This window comes from Coregonus clupeaformis, chromosome 17 (assembly GCF_020615455.1).
Source record: "Coregonus clupeaformis isolate EN_2021a chromosome 17, ASM2061545v1, whole genome shotgun sequence".
In the NCBI taxonomy this organism is placed as follows: domain Eukaryota; kingdom Metazoa; phylum Chordata; class Actinopteri; order Salmoniformes; family Salmonidae; genus Coregonus; species Coregonus clupeaformis.
In genome coordinates this window covers 40,609,375-40,632,062 of record NC_059208.1, presented here as the reverse complement: position 1 = coordinate 40,632,062, position 22,688 = coordinate 40,609,375, and the positions used below count along the sequence as shown (strand labels likewise).

Genomic DNA, 22,688 nt, shown 5'->3' with positions numbered 1-22,688 from the left:
AGCCATAGCTGTCTGGGTTTGCAGCCACCTCAGGGGGATGTAACGTCCCTCCAGGACACAGCCTCTCGTGACATCACACCCCCCTCCTCGGGACCGACGTCCTCGTCGGGTAAAGGCAGCGAAGAAGGCATCACGCCGGGAGAGGGCGTCCGCATTGCCGTGGTGCTTGCCAGACTGCTCTCTCTTCAACTCCTCCAACTCTAGGACCAGGGACTCAGCCTCCTGTTGTCTCTCCTTGAGTTTCTTACTGAACGCATCAGCCTTGGTTTTAGCAGAGTTTAGCTTCTGTTGAGCAGCTTTCAGTTCCTTCTCTCTCTCTGCCTCCGCATTCTTCATCTTGTTCTCCAACACCTTGTACTTCTCCTCTGCCTTCTTCTGGACCTCCTTACTACTGCGCAGGGTCTCCTCACACTCCTCGATGGTCCTGCGCAGCCTCTCCAGCTCCTCCTGTTGCTTAGGGAAGGAGCTCTGTTGGAGTTTAGCCTGGAGGATATCTAACTCTTCTGTCTTCATGTCTAACTGTTGCTTTAACAAACGATACCTCTCAGCGGTCCCCTTCAGACCAGACAGTTCTTTGTCCAGATTCTGTAGCTCCGTCTCTGTGTCGGTCTGGGCACCTGCCATCCCTATCAGAGCCCGGGCGGGAGTGAGTAACTCGGAGGATTGCACCGGAGCCTTCCCAGGATGAGTCTTGCCTCTCCGTTTCCGAGGTACTCGGGTTATCCTCTCCTGAGACTCTCTCCAGAGTGGGTAAAGGCTGGGCAGTCTCGTCCAATTAGGACAGGGACGGGGAGGAATCAACCACCCCCGCCGTCGTGTGTATGGTTCCCCGTGTGCTGGTCATTGTAAGTTCAGTAATGGGGTATTCTCTGGTGTCCCCATGGACACAGGAAACTGGGAGGACTTTCCCCGGGGTCAGACACGTTGGGCCCACCAAATCCTTACGCACCAGGGTGGCCCGGCTACCAGAATCCAGTAAGGCCTCCACATCATGGTGATTCACAGTTACCGGGCAGGTGGGGGTCGATCTGGGCCGCCATCTACGACTCCCAAGAGCGAGGCAAAACGGTGTGTGGGTGCTGCGCTGGAGGACTCCGCAGTGGGCATAGGTTCATCGGCTGGTTTCCCACACTGCCAGGAGATATGTCCCATCTCCCCACACCGGTAACACTGTCGAAGTTTCCCCCTCCTGGTGTACTCTTCTTGGACCCGCCTGGTTTCTGGCTCCCCCTGGAGCCGGGATGAGTCCTGACGTGGCTGGGTTCGAGACCTTGGGGGTCCTTTGGACGGGTTCTTCCCATTTGTGGTGGGGCCGCACTCCTGGGGTCTTTCCGGGGAAGCATTCAGCATCTCCGCTGTGGCCTGGTACTTTTCCACAGCTTCCACGGTCAGATCAGCCGTGGTCAAGGCCTGTTGACTGATGAACCGTTTTGCCTCATAAGGCAGGGCGCGTGGGTAACGATCCACCACAACGGCCTCCACCACCGCCGCTGCTGTATTCCTCTGCGGATCCAGCCATTTCCTTGCGATTCGGACAAGTTCATGCATCTGCGCCCGAGGAGGTTGGTCTGGTTGGAAGGTCCAGCTGTGAAAGCGCTGGGCCATACCAAACTTTTGTGAGTCCATATCTGCTGAGGATCTCAGACTTCAGGGCATCATAGTCAGTAACCTGGTCAGGGCCCAGGTCCCGGACAGCATTCAGCGATTCCCCGGTTAGGAAGGGGGCTAACAGACCAACCCACTGTTGCTTGGGCCAGGCTTCCCTAGTGGCCGTGGCCTCAAATGCATGCAGGTATGCCTCAATGTCATCGGTAGCTCCCATCTTAGATATAAAGTCACTTGCCTTTATTGGGCGGGTATTTTGGACAACCATCTGTCTCTGCAACTGCAATTCCTCTGCCTTCAGAAGGTTGGCTTTCTTTTGCTCCTCCAAGAGAGCCACGTTTGCTTGCATCTGGGCTTGCTGGCCAGCAACAAGGGCTTTCAATATGTCCTCCATTTCAGTCGGCGGGGAGCCTACGGCCAACTTGGAAAACTGGGTGATCAAACCTTGGGTATCCTCCTCTGACATGCACTATTAACGCTAGGCGTGCCCGTATTCTCCACCATCTGTGATGTCACGAGAGGCTACACAGCTTTCAGCGGGATTGCTCAAGTAGTGCAAGGAGACCAGGTTCAACCAAAACAAGGATTTTATTAAAGGTCTGGGGAAACTAACGAAAGTATAACACAATACTGTTCTCTGGTGGCTCTTAAGGGTTAACAGTTCAGGGATGTCTCTTCCACATCCAAAATCATAACTCTCCCTTGCTCAAATAACTTTTCCCCAGTCTTACTGTCTTCCACGTTGCAGCTAGTGGCCAACCCAGCAAAACGTCCTTCCAAATGTCCCACACGTATTTCCACAGGTGTATATATCCAAAGGTGAGTATTTCCCAAAGGTAAGTATCTCCAAATCCTTATATTCCTCATGGAAGTGGACGTGCAGCACTCTTGTCCTCCAGAGGGCCCAGGTTGGAGACTGTGTCTCTTCCCTTCCCAAACCTTCAGCTCATCAGCTCCTCATTTGTTTCAGCTGCGTGGGAAGATTGGCCATAGAGGGGTGGAGTTCCCGACCATACCAGCAGATGGAGCCATAGCTGTCTGGGTTTGCAGCCACCTCAGGGGGATGTAACGTCCCTCCAGGACACAGCCTCTCGTGACATCACAATACAAACAAATTACGTTGGTAACAAAGGTAGCAAAGGCGGACATGGCTACTCTTGAAAAGATGAAACAGTTGACAGAGGAGAGATTACAAACTGTAGGTTTGAGGAGTTTGAGCAAAGTAAGCCTGAGACAACAATGACAGATGTAAGAGAATCCACTATGGAGAAGAGAGAAAAGCAAGCTCAGGTGATGGATGACCTGCAAAAAGACCAGTAAAAAACTGAAAGAAAGGAGGAAACTAAGGGCATACAAGAGACAAAGACAGAGAGGGAGAAGGATGGGCTCTAACGGGTTACCATAGAGTCCTAGAGACTGTTGGAAGATCTAGAGAACATTGTGGAGGAGACCACGGAGAAAGAGGGTACAGAGGAAATGGCTATCCAAATACAAAAGCAAAAGGAGGACAATGTGAGAACCATTGAGGAGATATAGCAAAATAAGGCTGCTTTAGAGCAGATGAATGTGGAGATGCAAAGTGAGAGAAAAGAAACTGACTCAAACAAGGCCATAACTGAAAGGGAGAAGGTTGGCCTGCAATAAATGAAGTCTGAGATTACACAGCAAAGAGCTGAAATGTAACAATTCCCAGCGGTCTTAAAGGATGAGAAGGACACTCTTGAACAATTTAAGATTGAGATGGAAAGACAGAGACAAGAGATGATGAACAATATGGACTTGATGGAAAGAGAGAGAGATGAACTGGAAAAGACAAGGTCTGAGATGGATGAGTTGGAACACATGACAGCTGAAATAGAAAGACTGAAGGATGAAATTGACAAAAGAAAGGGTGCAGCAATGATGGAGGTGCCTCAGCTGGAGGAAAGAGAAGATAGCATTCAGAAACAGAGGGATGAAGTTGTCTTCGCCTCAGATACAACACAGACAGAAAAAATAAAGGATGAACCCGAACAAAGCAAGGTTGAGACACTTCAGACAGAGGAAGAAATGATGGACTCAATCAAGAAGGAGAGAGATGATCTAGAACAAATGAGAGCTGACATACAAAAAGACATGGAAGACATTAATAAAAACAAGAATGTGACAGATAGGGTGAAGTATAGGTTGGAGCAAAGACAGTTACTACTAAACCAGCATGAGGAGGAAATGGAAATCTTGAGGCAACAGTTAAAGAAGGAGAGAGAACTGATAAAGCAAGAAACAGAAAAAGATATAAACCAATCATTAAAATGAAAGGAGCTATATACGAATGCTGTGACACAAATGCATTCAGAAGAGATGGAAAAAGCGCACAAAGGTCTGGAGCAGGTGAATTCTGCAACACAAACTGGAGAGAGAATAAATTGAGGAAGTAGGACAGTTGAAAAAGGAGGATGCAAAGGATGACCTTGCGCTACTGATGGCTGAAATAGACAAACAGAGAAAGGAGCTAGAAAACAACATGGTGGAAATAGAGAGAGAAGAAGGAGCTGCAACAGATCAGAGCTGAGATACAGACAGACAAAAAAGAACTGGTGGAGACTGAGATGCAGAGACAGATCAAAGATTCCACTCAACTTAGAGAAGAAACTGAGAACAACCTCAGACAGAAGACAACGACAATGTAAGTTGAGCTGGATCTGACAACAGATGAAAGGCTTCCAAAGAGAGATCATTTGGAGAAAATCGGTCAAGAGGCTCGGACGGAAAGTGAGGAGATTGAGAAGATTAAGTGCAGGTTTCATGAAATTAAAGAACATCTAGAGGAAAGACTAGTGGTGATTCAGAGACATGAGTTGGTACAGAGAACAAGAATACAAAGAGAGAATGAAGAGTTAAAGAAGATGACGGCGGAGTTGGAGAGAGGCAGCCAAACTCTGCAAAGAGAGTGGGACAGAGGTAGGAGGAAACTTCAGGACAAGGACCAGGAGCTTGAGATGCGAAAAGTGGAGATGTTCAGAGAGATTGAGAGACTTCAGGTTAATATAGACAAAGAGACGGAAACACTCAAGACAAGTGACAAACGTATCCAAACCTCAGACGTGGTATTAACCATAGAGGAAGAGAGACTGTGGTTGATAGAGGAGCACACAGTGATAGAGGATGCTCCGATGAGCGTAGTAGGAGCAGAAGCTGCTCCACCTGGATTCAGCAGAGCGCTACGGTGGTATGTCATATATCTTGTTCTGTTCGTTTAGCGTGGTAACTACCCCTTAAAACAACCCAAATTCATACATATTTCAGTGTTTGCACCATAGATAGAGGACTCATCTTTATATCTGTGCTATTATAGCGTCTGTGACCGCATGGGCAGCGCCATTGAGGCTACCACCCATAGGAATCCCCACCCAGTTGACTACTTTGACTACTTTAAAAATGGCAGAAGCATGGTGGAAGCCCTCAATGGCTCTGCCCATGCTAAAACAGCCTTTTGGCCACTAGAGAACTCTTTCATTCTCTATGGTCTGCAGAAGTGACTTGCACACATGCACACTTTGGCTGTCTGTATTTTCTTGAACAATGTTATGCACAGTTCACAGACCAGACATATTACTACTGTAATCATGTTCGACAACAAAAAACTCAGCTCAAATATACTGTTGTTATTTGCATCATTTATTTCACACACAGGTGTCCTAGAAAATAAAATAACCTGAGGGACCAACAGTCGCTCAACATGTTTTAGCCAGTCAAATTAACAGACACAATGATGACATGACAAAGCGACAAAACACATTCAAACAAAATGAAAAATCTAAATGAGCCACAACTGTAAAAATTCAAACAATGACAAACCACAACTCAAGAGAACATTCATGAGACACTTTATCCAACCTTGTCCCACAGGTAATTAGGTGATAGGAGGATGGGACTAGAAGGCAAAAAGGGATGGAAGAGAGATGAAAGTAACACAGAGAAAAGCATACAAAATGTAGCCCACTAATACAAGCGAAAAGTAAACAGATGTGTTGGGGTCAAGGAAGATGACATGGGGAAAGTTGTATAAGACATATAGGGAGTAAGAGACATTCATTAAATAGCGGAACAATCAATACAGATGTTTTTATTCTCCAATGTCTACCATTTAAAATTAAGTTTCAGTAATACAGAATAGGTCATCATAAAGAGAAAACATTGACAAAAGGAAAATACAGAACACCTGATTTTAGCACAATGACTCAGAGTTAAAGTCCTACGCCCAAGCTCTGCAAGTTGTTCAAGATTAATGCTTTTTAAAAATCACCCTTCAATTAAAACGAACAGCTTTTTTCTATCAAAGCCTTCCCAGTGCACACCCATTTTAAGAGTACAATTACAATAGAGCTGGTTAAAGTTAACTCCGACCTTTCACACTGTATTAGTGGGTGAAGGTAAGTTGTCAAATGAGTAAATCGTTTTGCTTGACAGTAAAAATGACCTCTGTCAGCGTGAGAGCGGAAACTGATTTGTGCTGGACATGGATGGAATGGAACATGGCTCACTGGTCAAATGCTAGATGCTAAGAGGGAACGGCTAGGAAGAGCTGCAGTGAAATGAGGCAAGTTGTGTAAACTACACTTTATGTTCTGGTCTGGTTCTGGCACCATCTGGAGTAATACATTACCAATCTATTTTAGCGTTGCTGACTTTCTTTAGTGCAATAGATGAATACAAGTAGCTAAAACAATTTCTATGATAATTTTTTAAGCCCTAAACCCTTTAAGGTGTATGAAATTAAACATTTTAATCTTTATCAGTCAATACATTTAATGAAATCCTGCCACTATCATTTTGGACTTCGGCAATGGAAATGTCAGATTTTTTTTATCATGGCCCATTCATGGCAAACAAAATAAATCACATAAATGTACACATTATCCACATCATCAACAACCCTAAATTGTGGTAAAGAACAGAACATTGTGGCAAAAGTAATAATCAATTTGTTTCCTTTATTTAAATTGGGTTTTTATAATGTCAGATATTTGAATCAGCATAAGTATGGGCACCCAGGAGTAACAGGGGCACCCATGGGTAGCTGAGGCGTGACCACAACCCCACCAGCGGCCGTGAACCAGTTGGGAACAGCATGCAGAGCAGCGTAGCACCAGAGTCACTCCAGACGGCACCAGACCTCGGGGCCTGAGGACCAGAACCACAGGCTGCTGAACCTGCTATCTCCTCAGCCTGGGTCAGGCTCTCTGACACTGGGTGGCATCTAGGAACAGGAGGAGCCCACCTGCTCACTTACTGCTTCACTAACTGACTCACTGACACACAGCATTGGAGGGAAATAGGAGTGGAGGTTGAGCGAAAGAAAGAGGAGAGGATAATGGTGGGTTGGGTAAGAATAAAGAATCCCAGGGGAATGTACTGTGTGAATCAGTGATTCTCCCTCAAAGCTAAGACTTGTTGTTTGCGCACTTCAATGTGTTAAAAAAATGGTGTGTCCAGTCTGATGTGCGTTGGATTGTTATGGAATGAGGCATGTATTTTGATGTTATGTGAAAGTAAGTGTTACTGAGTCTGTTTGTGTGTGTGGAGGGGGCGGTGCTCATGGCTGTTTCCTGTGAGAGAATGGCAGGTCAGAGGTGAGAGATCAGTGTCTAAGGGTCACAGTGAGGTTGATGTGAGGTCAGATTCGGGGCAACTGCTTCTCAATGAATTCCTTCACTGCCGCCATCTCCTGTAAAATCAAAATAAAGAGGCTTATAAGAAACCGAACATCATGAATACTTCCACACTGATACTCATAGCAAACCATTAACACACATAGAACAACATTGATACTCATGCATGTTACAACCAAAATCCCCTTTTACCTGAGGACAGGAGCTGTGCATGAGTCCCGGGTAGGTCCGGAAGGTGATTTTCTGAGGATTGACGATGATCTTGAGCTTCTCGGCTGTCATGGCCCCAAACTGCACTGGGATCATGGGGTCCATCTCCCCATGACACTGCAGTATGGGCATGTCCCTATTCCCACTGGCGCTCGCTGCCTAATGGGCACAACAGATCATTACATTCAATTACTACAAGCAAAAAGTTCATTCATATCTAGACAGCAGAGATCTAGTATATTTTCCAGTTTGGAATCAAATCAAATTCTATTTTTCACATGCGCCGAATACAACAGGTGTAGACCTTACCGTGAAATGCTTACTTACAAGCCCCTAACCAACAATGCAGTTCAAGAAATAGAGTTAAGAAAATATTTACTAAATAAAAGTACAAAATAAAATAAGTAATACAATTACATAATAACGAGGCTATATACAGAGGGTACCGGTACCGAGTCAATGTGCGGGGTACATGTTAGTCGAGGTAATTTGTACATGTAGGTAGGGGTAAAGTGACTATGCATAGATAATAAACAGCGAGTAGCAGCAGTGTAAAAACAAGGGGGGGGGGTCAATGTAAATATTCCAGGTGGCCATTTGATTACTTGTTCAACAGTCTTATAGCTTGGGGGTAGAAGCTGTTAAGGAGCCTTTTGGACCTAGACTTGGCACTCCGGTACCGCTTGCCGTGCGGTAGCAGAGAGAACAGTCTAAGACTTGGGTGACTGGAGTCTGACTATTTTTGGGGCCTTCCTCTGACACTGCCTACTATATAGGTCCTGGATGGCAGGAAGCTTGGCCCCAGTTATGTATTGGGCCGTACGCACTACCGTCTGTAGCACCTTACGGTCGGATGCCGAGCAGTTGCCATACCAGGCGTTGACGCAACCGGTCAGGATGCGCTCGATGGTGCAGCTGTAGAACTTTTGGAGGATCTGAGGACCCATGCCAAATCTTTTCAGTCTCCTGAGGGGGAAAAGGTGTTGTCGTGCCCTCTTCACAACGGTCTTGGTGTGTTTGGACCATGATAGTTTGTTGGTGATGTGGACATCAAGGAACTTGAAACTCACGACCCGCTCCACTACAGCCCCGTCGATGAGAATGGAGGCGTGTTCGGCCCTCCTTTTCCTGTAGTCCCGATCATCTCCTTTGTCTTGCCCACATTGAGGGAGAGGTTGTTATCCTGGCACCACACGCCCAGGTCTCTGACCTCCTCCCTATAGGCTGTCTCATCGTTGTCGGTGATCAGGCCTACCACTTGTTGTGTCGTCAGCAAACTTAATGATGGTGTTGGAGACGTGCTTGGCCAAGCAGTCGTGGGTGAACAGGGAGTACAGAAGGGGACTAAGCGCGCACCCCTGGGGGGCCCCGATGTTGAGGATCAGCGTGGCAGATGTGTTGTTGCCTACCCTTACCACCTGGGGGTGACCCGTCAGCAAGTCCAGGATCCAATTGCAGAGGGAGGTGTTTAGTCCCAGGATCCTTAGCTTAGTGATGAGCTTTGTGGGCACTATGGTGTTGAACGCTGAGCTGTAGTCAATGAACAGCATTCTCACATAGATGTTCCTTTTGTCCAGGCGGGAAAGGGCAGTGTGGTGTGTGATTGAGATTGCGCCATCTGTGGATCTGTTGGGGCGGTATGCAAATTGGAGTGGCTCTAGGGTTTCCGGGACGATGTTGATGTGAGCCATGACCAGCCTTTTAAAGCACTTCATGGCTACCGACGTGAGTGCTACATGAGTGCTAAGGGGTGGTAGTCATTTAGGCAGGTTACCTTCGCATCCAGCCCAGTAATAAAAGAAACAGCTCTGTGGAATGTTCAGGGGACTGAGTACTGTAAATGTTAGAGAAAGAAGTAAGCTATGTAAATGTACCTGTGGGAAACTCTTGTGAAGCGGTAGCCAGCAACTGAGAGCAACAACACCCGCCAATTGCTGCTGACAGGTGAGGGCGGTATACAAGGACAGAGCCCCACCCTGGGAGACAGTGAAAAAGAGGGAAAGAGGTAGAATGTGTTTAGACCTATGGAGATGTTGTTCATGGTTCACACAGTTTAAACAGCAATGTTGAAAAATCACTTACAACCAGGAACTGGAAAAATAAGTCTTCATTTACACAACACCTTCAGAGCAATTCACATTGATTAACCTTACCTGAGAGAACCCTCCAAGCATCACACGATTGGCGGGTATCCCATTCTTTGCCTCATGGTCGATTATGGCCTTGACTGTGGAGAAGTAGGGTGAAAACGGAGACTGAATATATACCTGGGGGGCTGATAATGTCTAGTTATGATGCACACCATTTTAGCTAACATGGTTATGTTCATAGATCTTAGTATGATATCTATGTGCATCTACAGTGCTACACGGTGCATTCAGAAAGTATTCAGACCCTTCCCCTCTCTCTCCAGATAACATCCTGCGACTTGTGACTGCAGGCCGCCCAACAACCTGCCCGCTTGACCCCATCCCCTCCTCTCTTCTCCAGACCATCTCCGGTGACCTTCTCCCCTACCTCACCTCGCTGATCAACTCATCCTTGACCGCTGGCCATGTCCCTTCCGTCTTCAAGAGAGCGAGAGTTGCTCCCCTTCTCAAGAAACCAACACTCGATCCCACTGATGTCAACAACTACAGACCAGTATCCCTTCTTTCTTTTCTTTCCAAAACTATTGAGCGTGCCGTCTTTAGCCAACTCTCTTGCTATCTCTCTCAGAATGACCTTCTTGATCCAAACCAGTCAGGTTTCAGGACTGGTCATTCAACTGAGACTGCTCTTCTCTGTGTCACGGAGGCTCTCCGCACTGCTAAAGCTAACTCTCTCTCCTCTGCTCTTGTCCTTCTAGACCTGTCTGCTGCCTTTGATACTGTGAACCATCAGATCCTCCTCTCCACCCTCTCCGAGCTGGGCATCTCCGCGCGGCTCACTCCTGGATTGCGTCCTACCTGACCGGTCGCTCCTACCAAGTGGCGTGGCGAGAAGCTGTCTCCGCACCACGTGCTCTCACCACTGGTGTCCCCCAGGGCTCAGTTCTAGGCCCTCTCCTTTTCTCCCTATACACCAAGTCACTTGGCTCTGTCATATCCTCACATGGCCTCTCCTATCATTGCTACGCTGACGATACACAACTAATCTTCTCCTTTCCCCCTTCTGATAACCAGGTGGCGAATCGCATCTCTGCATGTCTGGCAGACATATCAGTATGGATGACGGATCACCACCTCAAGCTGAACCCCTGGCAAGACGGAGCTGCTCTTCCTCCCGGGGAAGGACTGCCCGTTCCATGATCTCGCCATCACGGTTGACAACGCCGCTGTGTCCTCCTCCCAGAGTGCGAAGAGCCTAGGCGTGACCCTGGACAACACCCTGTCGTTCTCCCGCCAACATCAAGGCGGTGACCCGCTCCTGCAGGTTCATGCTCTACAACATTCGAGAGTACGACCCTGCCTTACACAGGAAGCGGCACAGGTCCTAATCCAGGCACTTGTCATCTCCCGTCTGGACTACTGCAACTCGCTGTTGGCTGGCCTCCCTGCCTGTGCCATTAAACCCCTACAACTCATCCAGAATGCCGCAGCCCGTCTGGTGTTCAACCTTCCCAAGTTCTCTCACGTCACCCCCATTCTCCGCACACTCCACTGGCTTCCAGTTGAAGCTCGCATCCGCTACAAGACCATGGTGCTTGCCTATGGAGCAGTGAGGGGAACGGCACCTCTGTACCTTCGGGCTCTGATCAGTCCCTACACCCAAACGAGGGCATTGCGTTCATCCACCTCTGGCCTGCTGGCTCCCCTTCCTCTGCGGAAGCATAGTTCCCGCTCAGCCCAGTCAAAACTGTTCGCTGCTCTGGCACCCCAATGGTGGAACAAGCTCCCTCACGACGCCAGGACAGCGGAGTCACTCACCACCTTCCGGAGACATTTGAAACCCCACCTCTTTAAGGAATACCTGGGATAGGATAAAGTAATCCTTCTACCCCCCCCAAAAAAAATTGTAAAGTGGTTATCCCACTGGCTATAGGGTGAACGCACCAATTGGTGAGTCGCTCTGGATAAGAGCGTCTGCTAAATGACGTAAATGTGCCCTTGAGCAAGGCACTTAACCCTAATTGCTCCTGTAAGTCGCTCTGGATAAGAGCGTCTGCTAAATGACTAAAATGTAAATGTAAGGTAAAAACAGAAATACATTATTTAAATAAGTATTCAGACCCTTTGCTATGAGACTAGAAATTGAGCTCAGGTGCATCCTGTTTCCATTTATCACCATTGAGCTGGTTCTACAACTGGATTGGAGTCCACCTGTGGTAAATGCAATTGATTGGACATGATTTGGAAAAGGGACACACCTGTCTATATAAGGTCCCACAGTTGACAGTGCATGTCAGAGCAAAAACCAAGCCATGAGGTCGAAGGAATTGTCCGTAGAGCTCCGAGACAGGATTGTGTCAAGGCACAGATCTAGGAAAGGGTACCAAAAAATGTCAGCAGCATTGAAGGTCCCCAAGAACACAGTGGCCTCCATCATTCTTAAATGGAAGAAGTTTGGAACCACCAAGTCTTCCTAGAGCTGGCCGCCCAGCAAAACTGAGCAATGTACTCCTGAGTGGCGCAGTGGTCTAAGGCACTGCATCGCAGTGCTAACTGTGCCACTAGAGATCCTGGTTCGAGGCCGGCCGCGACCGGGAGACTCATGGGCGGCGCACAATTGGCCCAGCGTCGTCCAGGGTAGGGGAGGGAATGGCCGGCAGGGATGTAGCTCAGTTGATAGAGCATGGCGTTTGCAACGCCAGGGTTGTGGGTTCGATTCCCACGGGGGGCCAGTATAAAAAAAAATGTATTCATTAACTGTAAGTCGCTCTGGATAAGAGCGTCTGCTAAATGACTAAAATGTAATGTAAATGTAAATGCAATCGGGGGAGAAGGGCCTTGGTCAGGGAGGTGACCAAGAACCCGATGGTCACTCTGCCAGAGCTCCATAGTTCTTCTGTGGAGATGGGAGAACCTTCCAGAAGGACAACCATCTCTGCCGCACTCCACCAATCAGGCCTTTATGGTAGTGGCCAGACGGAAGCCACTCCTCAGTAAAAGGCACATGACAGCCCGCTTGGAGTTTGCCAAAAGGCACCTAAAGGACTCTCAGACCATGAGAAACCAAGATTGAACTCTTTGGCCTGAATGCCAAGCGTCACTTCTGGAGGAAACCAGGCACCGCTCATCGCCTGGCCAATACCATCCCTACGGTGAAACATGGTGGTGGCAGCATTATGCTGTGGGGATGTTTTTCAGCGGCAGGGACAGGTAGACTAGTCAGGATCAAGGGAAAGCTGAACGGAGGAAAGTAAAGAGAGATTATTGATGAAAACCTGCTCCAGAGTGCTCAGGACCTCAGACTCGGGCGAAGTTTCACCTTCCAACAGCACAACGACCCTAAGCACACAGCCAAGATAACGCAGGAGTGGCTTCTGGACAAGTCTCTGAATGACTTGAGTGGCCTAGCCAGAGGCCGGATTTGAACCCGATCTAACACCTCTGGAGAGACCAGAACATAGCTGTGCAGCATCGCACCCCATCCAACCTGACAGCGCTTGAGAGGATCTGCAGAGAAGAATGGGAGAAACTCCCCAAATACAGGTGTGCCAAGCGTGTAGCGTTATACCCAAGAAGACTCGAGGCTGTAATCGCTGCCAAAGGTGCTTCAACAAAGTACTGAGTAAAGGGATACTTGTGAATTTCTCTTTTTATACATTGGCAAATATTTCTAAATACCTGTTTTTGCCTTGTCATTATGGGGTATTGTGTGTAGAATGATTAGGAAAGAAAACAATTTAATCCATTTTAGAATAAGGCTGTAACGTAACAAAATGTGGAAACAGTAAAGGGGTTTGAATACTTTCCGAATGCAGTGTATATAACATGTATAATACTTGTGTTTCACTTAATTACTTACTGTTCTCCGCTGCCCTCTTGATGCCAGCCTCGTCCTCTGGAGAATCTGGGCTGAGACCCATCAGGTCAAACCTACAGAAACGTACAGATCCATGTTCAGACGATTTAATACATCTCATCTCATACAGTGAGCTCCAAAAGTATTGGGACAGTGACATTTGTTGTTTTGGCTTTGTACTCCAGCACTTTGGATTTGAAATGAGTGATAGTTTGACGCATAAATATCATAATCATCATTATTCACGACTCATTCAGGACTATCCGTAATCATGGTAGCATCCACATTAATGTACAAGTGTTTAGAAACATATTATATTCTTATTTACAATAAAAAGTGACTCCAAAATCACAATACATTATTTACCATTAATTTCTATTGGGCACAAAATAATCTGAAACAACCAAAACAAATAGCAAATGCATCCAACAAGTTTGTGGACTTACAATCTTGATGTAATCATTGCGTGCTAGGAATATGGGACCAAATACAAAACCTTTAACTACTTTAATACACATAAGTGAATTTGTCCCAATACTTTTGGTCCCCTAAAATGGGGGGACTATGTACATAAAGTGCTGTAATTTCTAAACGTTTCACCCGATATGGATGGAAATACCCTCAAATTAAAGCTCTGACGATGAGATTAAAGTGCAGACATTGTATCATTTCAAATCTAAATTACAGAGCCAAAACAACAAACAATGTGTCACTGTCCCAATACCTTTGGAGCTCACTGTATATCTTATGTAACCCTGATATCCTGGTAGTGTTCGTGTCTTTGAAGGAATTCCATGTGCACCAAATCGCTTACCAAAAGGAAATATTTTCCACTGAAGTGTAGTTTACAGTCAAGCCATTGGCCAATGTCAAATATTTTAGATCAGTGCCAACATGACTCACCATGAGGGCATGGTCATCTTCATATTAAGAGTGACAGGGATTCTGGGCCTGTGGAGAAACAAGTGAATCAATGTACACATGGTATACATGGGTGGAGGACTAAATGGTTGTACAGAAAGATAAGAGATGAGACACTACCAAACAGAAGATTCGACTCTGATTGCAACACTCCAGAAACTGAGACAAGAGGCACTCAAGAAGAGAAATAAACATGTCAGAAAATATGACAGATAATACATAGACTCACGCGTGGGGGCAGATATACTTTACATGTGGCAGTCGGATAGCAGTCATGGTGTCTGCCCAGCCATGCCTGACAAGAGGAAGAAAAGGAGCAGTTCAGAGAGAGAAAGTGGTACTCTTTACAGTTTAGGCTATAAGACTTATACTGATTATAAAGGTGCCCGCATACTAGGTTCGGTTTGCTCCTAGCAGAATTCTGCTTGGCGAAGCAAACGTCTGTGCCTCGCATACTCCCATAAAAAGACCTTCGCTTGAAAAACGAGAAATACATGAAATTTTACTGTTTGTCCCCCTTGAGACGCCGTAGCAACATAACCAGTATACACCAATGACCATAGAAGTGTTGGTATACACTTCCTCAAAATAGTCTGATTTAATCTAAGATAATTAATTACAGATTTCTTGATTTGGCGCTTTTGACGAGGTCTTAGTTGTGCAATTTTACATCTAACTAAGATGTTTGGTGCAGTATTTCTCTAGTGAAAACATTTGCATGAAAACTAACAGTTTCTCGTTGAATGACAAACACTTCATTGAAGAATCCCGTCCATAATTCCCAGTCCTACTAGGAGTTGTACTGTCGTCCAATCACCGACGAAGGGGTGTAGACTTCGACTACATGCCTCAAGAAAAAAGTGTGTGGGTGTGTGTGAAATGCTGGGAAGCCTGAGACAGGAAACTCACCCTGAGTCACCCAAACCATGAAGGAAGATCACCTGTGGTAGAGATAGGGAGATTGACAGTTTTACAGTAGGTAATGGTGCATTATGAACATCAATGAGCATGCCCATTTACTGGCTACTGCCCTGTATTCGCATATAAACACCATGTTCAAGTGAATCATTCCCAACAGCAAAAACAAAGGGCAAATTCCTACTGTTGCCAAGACGACGCTCAGTTTATATTACTGCTTGCCAACTCTAAAGAATTGCATTTATCAGAGGCATCATAAGAGAACATCTGAATTTGGCGAACAAGATAGATTTGTTGCACTCTATGTAAAAATCTATTATTCGCCTTCACAAATGAATTGAGTTGGTTCTGACCTAACAAGTGCTTGCAGACCCACTTAACTTCAGTGTAATCGGTTTGTTATGCCTTTAAGCGACAATATTTTAACATAGCACAGTTCTGATAGGGCTGTGCAGCAACCATGGTAAATCAGTTCAACGTTTTTTATTTATTTACATTTGGTTGAGTTGTCAACTAATGTAAATTCAATGTGAAATCACCAAAAAATGTCACCATGTCATTGGATTTAGGTGAAAAGTTGGGTGGAAAAAAAGACTAAATTCTCTTACGTTGATGACTTTTTGCAAATCCAATCAGTCTTCCACGTTGATTCAACCAGTTTTTGCCCAGTGGGTTCACAGTAGGGCCGGGACGATAACAGTATCGCAATACTTGTTAGTATCGTGGCAAGTAAACAAAACGGATCTAACTTCTTTAGGAAAAAGCCCTAATGTTGCAAACAAACATCATGTTGTCATCCAGAGTCACATTTATTTATTTTCCAATTCAAAGACGACAATATAATATATACAGTAGGTTTTTAAAGGACTAAAGACTTATCTGCTTCGGTTTTTCATTTTTGCCATGGTACTGGTATCGTCCCTGCCCTAGTTCACGGCACCTCTGAACAACAAATTAGCTTCAGCATGGCAACTCTTGCGCTTGCTTTGAAGCTTTGCAACAAGTGGCCAAATTTGCTGATGGATGCCGTAAGTTACACTATGGTGTTGCTGTGGTCTCTCACCGCAGCGGTCTCCTTCTCTGTCCCAGACACCGTCACAGCCTCGGCGAGCAGCGGCACAGACATGTTGTTGCCACACATACACTGTAAGGGGTGCTAGAGAGAGGGGGGGGCATATCAATGATGTGGCTGGTTATCAATGCAGCTATTCAGCATAGGGACAGACATAACAAAAGAACTGAACATGCCACAGTTTATGGCTGCTATGAACCAATGAGACAGGCTGAGTACTGAGAGTAATCTCTTCAGTCAGGAAGTTCTGAAACTCATTAACTAAATGCACTCCGAACTGCAATTATGTTAACCAAAATGCCAATAGGCTAGTATTAGCGCCACTGCCTATACACTGAAAATGGATATCGGCTTGCTAGAGCATATTGTTTTCAAAGTCAACATTTAATACCCTCATAGCGTCAGGTTGAGCGACATATGACAAAAGGTTGAGGCTAGCAAGAGACAAAAAAAAAACAATGAGAGGAGAAATGAAAAGGGAAAGTGAGGAGGTTAATGTATAAACCTTCAGGGAGATTATACACCGAGTTAGTTACAATTCTACCCACCTAATGACCTGCAGTTAGTGAAAGCAAAGGGAGACAGAGAAAGAGCCAAATCAGGGGAATGAGAATGACAGGCTCAATAGGGAAAAAGAACAGGACTGTGCGTCACGCATCATAACTTTTTGCACTGCAATGACACGCATGCTCATTGTGCCTTTGCCTCATTTCCTTGTCACTGTCAGCTATTGTACACTTTAATAGGCTTAGTGCCTACCTTTAAAAAAGGTTGTACCTTCAAGAGGTGATGAATAGCTAATATTAGTTCAGTTAATTTAGGCCCACTACAAAAAACCAAGCAATACAGTGAGGGAAAAAAGTATTTGATCCCCTGCTGATTTTGTACGTTTGCCCACTGACAAAGACATGATCAGTCTATACTTTTAATGGTAGGTTTATTTGAACAGTGAGAGACAGAATAACAACTAAAAAATCCAGAAAAACGCATGTCAAAAATGTTATAAATTGATTTGCATTTTAATGAGGGAAATACGTATTTGACCCCTCTGCAAAACATGACTTAGTCCTTGGTGGCAAAACCCTTGTTGGCAATCACAGAGGTCAGACGTTTCTTGTAGTTGGCCACCAGGTTTGAACACATCTCAGGAGGGATTTTGTCCCACTCCTCTTTGCAGATCTTCTCTAAGTCATTAAGGTTTAGATCCACAACTAGAATCCCTCCACAGCCTCATAGAGGATCTAGATACATTTTCTAACCTCTCTGGATTAAAACCAAATTATGACAAATGTACTATATTACGTATTGGATCACTAAAAAATACAATTTTTACATTACCATGTAGTTTACCAATAAAATGGTCTGATGGTGATGTGGATATACTCGGGATACATATCCCAAAGGAAATAAATGATCTCACTTCAATAAATTTTAATAGAAAGTTAGCAAAAATAGATAAGATCTTACTACCATGGAAAGGAAAATACCTGTCAATTTGTGGAAAAATCACCCTGATTAACTCTTTAGTATTATCCCAGTTTACCTATTTGCTTATGGTCTTGCCTACGCCTAGCAAACAGTTTTTTAAATTATATGAGAAAAAAAATATTCAATTTTATTTGAACGGCAAGCCAGACAAAATTAAAAGAGCATATTTATATAATGAATATGAATTCGGAGGACAGAAATTATTAAATATTAAAGCATTAGACCTATCACTAAAAGCTTCAGTCATCCAAAAGTTATACTTAAATCCGAACTGGTTCTCAAGCAAATTAGTAAGATTGTCTCACCCACTGTTCAAGAAAGGCCTTTTTCCCTTTATTCAGATTACAACCTCTCACTTTCAGTTATTTGAAAAGGAAATAATCTCCCAAATGTCACTATTTCTAAAACAAGCCATAGAAAGTTGGTTGCAATTTCAATTTAATCCTCCAGAAACGACAGAACAAATAATGCAATAAATATTGTGGTTAAATTCAAATATACTAATTGACAAAAAACCTTTATTTTTTGACAGAATGTTTAAAAAAGGTATAATCTTCGTAAATGATATCATCGGTAGGACTGGTGGAGTTATGTCGCACATGCAGCTAACAAAAACATATGGAAATGTCTGCTCTACCCAAAATTACAACCAAATAATTGCAGCCTTACCGCAAAAGTGGAAGAGGAAAGTTGAAGGGGGAGAAAGTAAGGAACTTGTCTGTCGGCCTTGCATTAAAGAACATAATTGGTTAAGGAAAACTGTGATAAATAAAAAAGTATATCAGTTTCACTTAAGGACCAAAGGATTGACAGCAGTCCCATATAGATTGCAAAATAGTTGGGAAGAGATCTTTGACGTACCGATCCCATGGCATAGTGTTTATGAACTGACACGCAAAACGACACCGGATTCAAAAATTAGAATCTTTCAATTTAAATTATTATATAAAATTCTTGCTACCAATAGAATGTTATTTATATGGGGGATACAATCTTCCCAGCTCTGCAGATTTTGCTGTGAAGAGATAGAATCATTAGATCATTTGTTTTGGTTCTGTCCATTTGTAGCTTGTTTTTGGACACAGGTCCAGGAATGGCTAAAGGATTGCAATATTTACCTGGAACTAACCTTGCAGATAGCATTACTGGGTGATCTGAAAAGTCATAGTCAATCAATCAATAATATAATAATACTTTTAGCAAAAATGTTTATTTTTAATTCACAATCTGTAGAAGCAATGAGAATAGAAAGGTTCAGAACTTTTGTAAAACATCACAGTATGGTTGAAATATATATGGCAAATAGAAATCCTATATGGATGGTGTTAAGAGATAGATGGGAGGTATTGAATAGAGTTGAAGGATGGGACTAATAACAAATAACAACAAATAATAACAAAGATAGCTAATAATGTAAGCATACTGTGTCCATAATAAGTATATAGGTTGTATGTTGGGAGCTTTTGGGAAAGAGCACAGTTAGAAAGATATGGCATTTAGAAGCAAACCGGATGGACATCATGAAAATGATCGGAGAGGTTGAGAGTAGAAGAAGTTCAGGAGCAAATAAATAAATAAATAAATAAATATATATATATATATATATAGATATAGATATATAATTATTGTAAAATTAACTCTGTCCATAAGGTGTAGATAGTAAGTATAGACCGGAAGTAGAGGCCTGGGCGTTGTTGTTCACTAATTTACTCCAAGTAGGGAAAGGATGGTGGGGTTGAAAAGTAATAAAGGGGAATATATATATAAAAAATAAAAAAAACATGGGGGATTGGAAGTGATGCAGACAACTACATTGATAGAAGATACAATCTATCTGCAATATTAAGCTGATCCATCCCCCCGAGAAAAAAAAAAAAAAAAAAAAGTCATTAAGGTTTCGAGCCTGACGTTTGGCAACTCGAACCTTCAGCTCCCTCCACAGATTTTCTATGGGATTAAGGTCTGGAGACTGGCTAGGCCACTCCAGGACCTTGAGCCACTGTGTTTTGGGTCATTGCCATGCTGGAATACCCATCCACGACCCATTTTCAATGCCCTGGCTGAGGGAAGGAGGTTCTCACCCAATATTTGACGGTACATGGCCCCGTCCATCGTCCCTTTGCGGTGAAGTTGTCCTGTCCCCTTAGCAGAAAAACACCCCCAAAGCATAATGTTTCCACCTCCATGTTTGACGGTGGGGATGGTGTTCTTGGGGTCATAGGCAGCATTCCTCCACCTCCAAACACGGCGAGTTGAGTTGATGCCAAAGAGCTCCATTTTGGTCTCATCTGACCACAACACTTTCACCCAGTTCTGCTCTGAATCATTCAGATGTTCATTGGCAAACTTCAGACGGCCCTGTATATGTGCTTTCTTGAGCAGGGGGACCTTGCGGGCGCTGCAGGATTTCAGTCCTTCATGGCGTAGTGTGTTACCAATTGTTTTCTTGGTGACTATGGTCCCAGCTGCCTTGAGATCATTGACAAGATCCTCCCGTGTAGTTCTGGGCTGATTTCTCACCGTTCTCATGATCATTGCAACTCCACAAGTCTTGCATGGAGCCCCAGGCTGAGGGAGATTGACAGTTATTTTGTGTTTCTTCCATTTGCGAATAATCGCACCAACTGTTGTCACCTTCTCACCAAGCTGCTTGGCGATGGTCTTGTAGCCCATTTCAGCCTTGTGTAGGTCTACAATCTTGTCCCTGACATCCTTGGAGAGCTCTTTGGTCTTGGCCATGGTGGAGAGTTTGGAATCTGATTGATTGATTGCTTCTGTGGACAGGTGTCTTTTATACAGGTAACAAACTGAGATTAGGAGCACTCTCTTTAAGAGTGTGCTCCTAATCTCAGCTCGTTACCTGTATAAAAGACACCTGGGAGCCAGAAATCTTTCTGAGAGGGGGTCAAATACTTATTTCCTTCATTAAAATGCAAATGAATTTATAACATTTTTGTCATGCGTTTTTCTGGAGTTTTTTGTTATTCTGTCTCTCACTGTTCAAATAAACCTACCATTAAAATTATAGACTGATCATTTCTTTGTCAGTGGGCAAATGTACAAAATCAGCAGGGGATCAAATACTTTTTTCCCTCACTGTATGATTCCCCGAGGCAGGTAGGCCTACAGCACTCTGTACTTGCTATCCGGGATCCTTGGGACATCCCTACCCCATTGAAGTTGACATTTAAAATGGATAAGGTAAGGGTTAGGCTTGGGTTATGTAAAGGTTATGGTTAGGGTAGGGATGTCCCAAGGATTCCAGATAGCTCTAACCCTTGCTGATGCATTTATGAATTGGATACTAGCATCAGTGACACAAAATTGAGGCTTTGTTCCAGCATGCCTGTGTAATATTTGACTTTATGCCATCACTTAACGTTAGCCAGCCTGTAATTGTATTTGCAAGGCAAACATCCTCAGTTCAAAAATAAAGTTCAAATAGCTGTTTGTCCTGCATTGATTTTCCATGATCCCCTGTCAGCAGTTGAAAAATAGCTAAGCATGGATGGAAGGAAATGCACCGATTTCACGGTCACCTCTCTCCCTCTCAGCAAGCCTTCTACGGGTGATACAAACAATGCCGTACATGCACTGCTACAACATCACGAGTTCCCATCTGACTTGCATTCAACTGGAAAACCAAACTTTGACTGGTTCAGTGGTTGGCGTAAAAATAACGTGCCACTTTGGCCCTTTATTCACTTGCATTTATAACAGCTAATGGCTCGATTTTATCAGTAGTCAAGCGCAATTGTTACTGGGATAAAGGCCCTGTAAGGTCTACCCGGTGCGCAAATTCTAGCCACCAGGCAATCATCGAGTAATATGCGACAGTCAGTATAGCCAGCTAGCACCGGCAGCAACACTGGGGTGTATTAATTCCGCTGATTCTGTTGCAAAACGTTTCTTAAACGTAACAAATCGGGACATACCTGGAATTTTCCAATAGAAAATCTCGTTATAGTTGCAAAACTATACTGTTTGGATTAAAGATTACACCCCTGATTTTATTAGCCAGCCAAGTTACGCATGCTAGGTAGCTGCTGTGGCTACTTGCAACACGTCATTCAGTTATATTTTTATATTAGCTAGTTTAGTTCAATCATTTGACGTAGACATATGTGGCAATACATTGACAACCAGCGATCCATGGTACGGATATGTTGTTAATTAGCTAGCTTAAGGAAGGGGGTGGGGATGAAGAAACAATGGGGGCTGAGATGCAGTTTAGCTCGCTACTAGCTAACACAGCCGTTGTGCAACCTGGTGCGCGAATTCAGGAGAGAATAAGTGCAAAGCCGCTAGCTAAATTGTTTCAAAACGTGGAAAAGCTAGCCATCTACATCCAAGCAGCCAGCTTAATCCTGTTTAGCTGGCTACACTCACTTTACATCCTCAAACGCTCAATGACTACCAAGCTAACCACACAGCAGCAATTTGTCTCAGTACACTGCCCTCCGCTCTCTTTCGCGCTTGGTTCGATTGACATGTGGGCTAAATTCGACAAGGTATTTGAATATATCACTTCCCCATGCCCTTCAACCAAATCTGTAAGCAAAGGCCCATGTGGGTTCGGTTCGGATGGGGTAAAGGAGTATTGTAATCCCGCGGCCCGCTAATACAAATTCATACACTCACCACTTGCTGTCCCAGAATCTCAACGGAACTTCCGCTACTGGTGTAGAAGGGCGGGGATTCTTTAAAGTGATGTCATCATGATGTCCACACCCTTTCTCGTGCTTGCACTGTACACCCTGCCATCAATTGATCCATTGATAGGCAATACATTCCAGATAGTGCAATTTACACTAAACAAATTTATTATACCAAATGCAAAGAGCATCTTTTCAATAAATAATACTGTAGCTTTTTAT

The 22,688-nt window shown here is 44.4% G+C and overlaps 1 protein-coding gene across 2 annotated transcripts; it reads right to left on the bottom strand.

Moving 5' to 3' along the window:
- Positions 1–5,241: 5,241 nt before the first annotated feature.
- Positions 5,242–22,500, bottom strand: LOC121586396 (acyl-protein thioesterase 2). Of its 2 annotated transcripts, XM_041903041.1 has the most exons (11): positions 22,453–22,487; positions 16,872–16,879; positions 16,315–16,407; positions 15,243–15,274; positions 14,563–14,628; positions 14,316–14,363; positions 13,416–13,486; positions 9,620–9,693; positions 9,341–9,442; positions 7,449–7,625; positions 5,242–7,312 (listed from the first exon to the last, which is right to left on the bottom strand). In XM_041903041.1, the coding sequence occupies exons 3-11, from the start codon at positions 16,390–16,392 to the stop codon at positions 7,262–7,264; spliced, it is 699 nt and encodes a 232-aa protein (XP_041758975.1). In that variant the 5' UTR covers positions 16,393–16,407; positions 16,872–16,879; positions 22,453–22,487; the 3' UTR covers positions 5,242–7,261. The 2 variants fall into 2 exon arrangements, with proteins under 2 accessions (XP_041758975.1, XP_041758976.1); XM_041903042.1 differs by lacking the exon at positions 16,872–16,879 and having other exon boundaries at positions 22,453–22,500.
- Positions 22,501–22,688: the final 188 nt, after the last annotated feature.